Source organism: Vicia villosa, linkage group LG1, assembly GCF_029867415.1.
Source record: "Vicia villosa cultivar HV-30 ecotype Madison, WI linkage group LG1, Vvil1.0, whole genome shotgun sequence".
NCBI lineage: Eukaryota > Viridiplantae > Streptophyta > Magnoliopsida > Fabales > Fabaceae > Vicia > Vicia villosa.
The window spans coordinates 151,350,567-151,356,846 of record NC_081180.1 but is presented as its reverse complement, the minus strand read 5'-3'; the positions used below and the strand labels follow the sequence as shown (position 1 = coordinate 151,356,846).

The 6,280-nt window shown below is 30.3% G+C and overlaps 1 protein-coding gene across 1 annotated transcript; it reads left to right on the top strand.

The window, feature by feature from the left end:
- Nucleotides 1-3,269: 3,269 nt before the first annotated feature.
- On the top strand, nt 3,270-4,411 carry LOC131619051 (ethylene-response factor C3-like). Its single transcript, XM_058890196.1, has one exon. The coding sequence runs from the start codon at nt 3,320-3,322 to the stop codon at nt 4,046-4,048; it is 729 nt and encodes a 242-aa protein (XP_058746179.1). The 5' UTR covers nt 3,270-3,319; the 3' UTR covers nt 4,049-4,411.
- Nucleotides 4,412-6,280: the final 1,869 nt, after the last annotated feature.

Genomic DNA, 6,280 nt, shown 5'->3' with positions numbered 1-6,280 from the left:
CTCTACAGATCCACTAGGGTCATAGTAGGCCTCAAAACTATTTATAGAGATTTTTACAAATCTATCAACAAAGAGATTTAAACATCGACAACGAGAGTTAAACTCCCAACTTCTTAATATGTGAGTCAACTTTTTATTAACTGAACTTCTATTTTAAATAAATGTATTTGAACTTGGTACTTAAATTACAAGGTTCTTCTCTGAAATTCGTTTATTTTATTATATTTATTGGAGATGTTATTTTTATTGTAAAATTATGCTATAACTTACTATTCATATTTTCCTAAAATTTTAAACTATATAATTTAAGGATAGTAAAATGAGTAAACTCGTTGTATTTGGGTTTGGCTGTTTAAGCATGTCGATATTAAGAATTACAAGTGTGAGTGTGGGAAAAATAGTCCCACATTCTAAATGTATATGGTGACTTGAGCATATATAAGTGGGAGAACCCACTCACCTATCACCTTAAGGTTTTAGGTGGAAAATTAGTGTCTCCCACAAATGCGTGTTGCTCAAGGAATGACCCCATAGTATGCTCATCGGGTACCCCCGATTGGTGTTCTTACACTTGGTATCATGAGCCCTTGGTTTCGAGAAAGGGACCGGCTTGTTTGTATCGAAAGTACCCCACATAGGCAAAGGGTAAGAGTCCCGCATGTGGGTAAAGTGTCCCATTGAAGAGTGTTAAACGGCGGTACAAGTGTGTGGAAGAGAGAGCTTCCACTTGAGGGGGGGGGGGGCATTGTGGTAAAGACTCACACTTGAGGGGGAGTGTTAAGAATTACAAGTGTGAGTGTGGGGAAAATAGTCCCACATTGGAAATGTATATGGTGACTTGAGCATATATAAGTGGGAGAACTCACTCACCCATCACCTTAAGGTTTTAGGTGGAGAAGTGGTGTGTCTCCTATAAATGTGTGTTGCTCAAAGAATGGCCTCATAGTATGCTCCTCGAACACCCCCGATTAGTGTTCTAACAGTCGAAAAACAAACAAATTTAGATAGTTGAGTTTAAAATTTTACTCTTATAGAAGAACTAGCAAATTGACTCGCAGATAAAAAAATCACTCTTTTTTTTAGTGAAAAGTTAAATGCAAATTTTTAGAATTTTAATACAAAATTGAATATATTTTAGGGTAGATAATGAATATGTTTTTTTATAATGGAAATAATTATATATATATATATATATATATATATATATATATATATATATATATATATATATATATATATATATTAAAACAATTATAATGTAAAAGTGAAAAAAAAAGAAGGAAAAAAAAGAGAACTCCTTGAAAGAAACTCTATAGTAATAATTCATGTTTAAAAATAGTTAGTCATGAATAATGTCAAAAAGAGAATAACTAAAGAAACAACTATGGTACACAAAATTATTATTCTGAAAAATGAAAGACACATCTAGAAGCAACTATCGACTCATACACATAAATAGTTTAGTCGGTCATTCAAAGAAAGTGAAGAAAAAACATGAGGTCTTTCCATTAAATCATTTCTAATATGTAAATATAATTTTATCCACTAAATCCTCCACGATCACTATCACACTTGGGAAAATAACATTATTTTGGAATTTTCATATACTCGACACTCAGGAATACTAAACTAAGGTCAAACCTACTATAACTTTAGACCTAGTTTCTAATGATCTAAAAACCTTGAGCAAACAACCTAACTTCCTAACTTTCAGACTATAACCAACTCCTAACCCAACTACCTAAAAATTATATACTACAAAAACATCACTATCTCGCTAGTGATGAACACATGAGAGTTTATCTAGTAGAGCCTAGACAACAAATGCATGAACATCACTAACTCATAAGTGACGAACATATAAGAAAAATCTTAGTAGACAATAATCTATCGTTTAAATAGTTTTCCCTCGTGGAAAATCTATCCTAAAATTAACTATCAGGAGAAGACAATAATCTTAGACAAGACCAAACTTTTCTAAACCAAAACCAAAACCCATCATCCCAATGACCCATACTACTCATGACCCTTTTATATTGCAACGAAATATAGTAAGGCCTATGAAAATGAAGGCGCAGCAAAACATAACCTAGTGAGACGTCATCCCAAGTGTGCATGACATCCCTAACCTTTCTCGACAGACCATCAAAAAACCAATTAAACTAGCTTTTAGGTCTAAACTAACCATCATTCTCCCACATAAAGATAAGATCATTTGAGATATTTATTTAGCTGAAAGAATATCAACCCAAAAATTGTTACAATGCAACATCCATTAACACCATTTACCAACCAACACAAAATTGGTCGGACGGAGATCTCCAACCTAATCCATCCTGGCACTTTGGCTTGTAAACTTTCGACCACAAAACCCAGACGTCCTCAGCTTCCTCTTTACTACCATCCCAAAAAAAACCTCATCTAAATCATAACTAACCTCTTCCAAACCAAAGCAACATCTTCAAAAATATAATTAATAAATTAATTTTGTAAGTTATACAAAAATAATTATTCATATATTTAATTTATATGTTAAGTATCCTTAATGAAATCTATCAGACAATCATGATACCCTAAACTAAAATTCTCTTTTTAATGGGTTTCGGTATGTTTCCCTTGTATTCTTGTTCTTTGCTTTTGATATAATCTTCATTTTTTTGTCAAAAAAAATAAAATTAATTCATATAGCAAGTGAATTATTTGTATTCCAATCAACTTTGTCATATCAATGTCATGCAAAGTCATCTCATAAATAAAGTAAAAATAATTCCAAAATATTTTTTATAAAGGATTGAAAAATTGAGTTTTATAGTGAGTACACTAAAAATTTATTTTAAATAAAATAGGGAGAAACAAAATTAGAATTCAAGCCTAATTTTCTTTTATAAAAAAAAGTCCATTAAAAAAAAGAAAGAGTGAGTAGCATTGGTGCAAACACAATGAATCACCAACAAGTTGTTTCCGAAACTTCTAAAAGTTAAGTTGGAGTTGCCCACGTTTCTTTAATCTTCCTTTGACTTCACGTGCCCATTTTCTAACTATCAATACATTTTTCACCCTTTAATTAATAGTGTACTAAACTAATAATAATTCAATACTAATAAAATAATTAGATATCCAAATACACTCCCCCTTGACCAAAATCTATCCACATCACTTTATTAACTAATTTAATTTTCCTTTTTTGTTTATCTCTTTGGTCGTTATGTTTCATTTTTTCAATGAGTATATATAGAGACCAAACACTCCAAATCTTTTCAAACCACTCACAAAGTAGTTACCAAAATAAACATTAACAACAAAAAAAACCTTAAATTCAATGTCTTCTTTTTTGTTCACACAAGACATGGATTTTGATTCTTCATTCTTCCAATACCAAAACCTTAACTCTTCATTTTCAGAACCTTTTTCATGGGAAGATTTCTTCATTTTCAATGAAGACATCACAAACAATAACCTCACCATTCCATTGAACTTCAATGATCAAATCACACAAGAAATTTCATCCAATTCCAATTCTAATTCCATTTCCAACACTTCAGGTTCTCAAGCAAGTACAGAATCACAAGAAGTTTCATCCAATTCAACTCATGTAGCACAATCATCATCACTATCATCACCTAAGAGGCCATATAGAGGAGTTAGGAGAAGACCGTGGGGGAAATTCGCAGCCGAAATAAGAGATTCAACGCGAAACGGGGTTCGAGTTTGGATTGGAACATTTGATACTGCTGAAGAAGCTGCATTAGCTTATGATCAAGCAGCTTTATCAACAAGAGGTTCAATGGCAGTGTTGAATTTTCCTGAACAAGTTGTGAGAGAATCATTGAAAGACATGGTGAACAAGTGTTGGGAGAAAGATGGTTCTTCTCCTGTTTTGGCACTAAAGAAGAAACACACTATGAAAAGAAAGTCTAAAGCAAATAATTCCAAGAAGACCAAAAGGGTAGAAAGGGAAATGAAAAATGTTGTTTCAGAAAATGTTTTGGTGTTGGAAGATTTGGGTTCTGAATATCTAGACCAACTTCTTAGCTTGAGTACTTTTTAGTTTGTTGAGTTTTGTTCATTACTTTTGATTCATGTTAGTTAATTCTTTTGTGACTTAGTAAGTTTTTGGCATTGGTCACTATTCATTCTTTCTTTTTCATTCCCTTTGTTGGTTTTCTATATATCATTGTGTTGTAATCAACAAGAGAGAGAAGATAGGAAAGAATCTAATTGTATAAAGTTTGTCTTTAAGAAACATTCTATAACAATGGTTGTTTGAAGATTTAAATTATATATGTTTTTATAACCAAAATAATACTGAACAATAGTAACAAGGTTATAGCTCATTTAAGTAATATCTAATAGGTCCCACAATATGAGGATAAATAGTGTTTAATACTATCTTGGAAACAAAATTATAAAAGGAAAGGGGATCAAGAAGCTTTGTTAGCAAGTCTGCCAAATGTTGTGCATAAGGTAAAGGTAAGAGGTGAAAGAAGCCCTGCTTATGCTTCTCTCGAACTAGATAGCAATCTAGTTCTACATGTTTGCTTTGTTCATGAAATGAAAATTTTGATTCAATATGGAAATCTATGAGGAGGTAAGTTAGCCATTGTAGTTTGTTAGATAAACTTTGTAAGTTAAATGGATTCTGATTTGAATCGTGCATGTAATCACTTTTTTAATAGTATTTTAAATATTTTAAAAATGTCACAAGTCAATGTGCAAAAATATTTAAAATAATTCAACTTATATTTAAGTTTGTATTAAGATAAAAGCTCGAGTGTAAGAATATGAAATTTTAAAATATACAATGAAGATGATAGATTAATGATATGTGATTTTTTAAATTTGAAATGGTCTATTTATAGACTAAGTAATGTTCTTTCACAAGGTTGTGATTTTCGATTAAACACACCCTTTCAGCGACACTTCACATTAAGTGTTGCAATTTTATATTTTATCAACTATTACAGCAACTCACAAAGTATTGTCATTTTTTTATTCAAAATTAACAAACTGGAGCAACGAACACAGCCATATGTGGCGGTTTGCCGCCACAAGCCAGTCGAAGGTTGGCCACCAGAGCGCCATTGACACCATATAACACTGCGAGTAGTCTGATTGATGAGATGCGGGTAGAGGAGTCAAAAAAGCCCTAAATGACAAAGCCCTAAAAATTAGGCCCCTATATGGCCCTCTTTTTTTAGACCCCTTACTAAAAGAAATTTTTTTGGCCCCATATTTTTAAGCCCCCTCATACTTTGATGTTTAATAGGGCCCTAAATAAAGGGCCCAAATTATAATTTGTTAGAAATTAAATAATTAAAAATTAATTTTATTTTGAAAAATAAAAATAATTTAAAAAAAATTAAAAACTCATTTTATTTTTTTAGAACATTAAAATAATCGTTTTTTTCAAAAATATGGAAAGTCAGCTTTTCCGTAAAAAAATGATTTTTTTGTCGGAAAAAAGAATGTATTCTAAAAATATAAAAAGATGCACTTTTTGAAAATAAGAAAAGTCGATTTGCTTTTTTAATTAAAATTTAAGATTTTTCGGGTAAAAAACTGAACTTTTATCGAAAATATAAAAAGTCGACTTTTTCAAAAACAAACTGATTTTTTTGTAAAAAATCGACTTTTTCAAAAACAAACTGATTTTTTGTCGAAAATACAAAAAGTCAATTTATTCAGAAAAAAATAGATTTTTTGTCGAAAATTTAAAACGTCGACTTTTTCAAAAACAAACCGATTTTTTGTCGAAAATATAAAAAGTCGACTTTTTCAAAAACAAACCGATTTTTTGTCGAAAATATAAAAAGTCGACTTTTTCAAAAACAAACCGATTTTTTGTCGAAAATATAAAAAATCGAGTTTTTCAAAAAAAAACCCATTTTTTGTCGAAAATATAAAACGTCAACTTTTTAAAAAACAAACCGATTTTTTGTCGAAAATATAAAAAGTCGACTTTTTAAAAAATAAACCGATTTTTTGTCAAAAATACAAAAAGTAGATTTTTCTGATAAAAAACCGATTTTTTTTCGAAAAACATAAATAGTCGATTTTTTTGAAAAAAAATTGATTTTTCGTCGAAAAAGTAAAAGGTTTACTTTTTCGGAAAAATAACTGTTTTTTTTGTCGAAAATATAAAAAGTCGTGTTTTTAAGAAAATCTACATTTTTAAAAACAGAATGCCATGGAGCAAAAACTTCAAAATTAAAATCAATGCCTTTTTTAATGTTCATATTGCACAATTTTAAAGTAACAGAAATTGGAGGAACAAAAATAT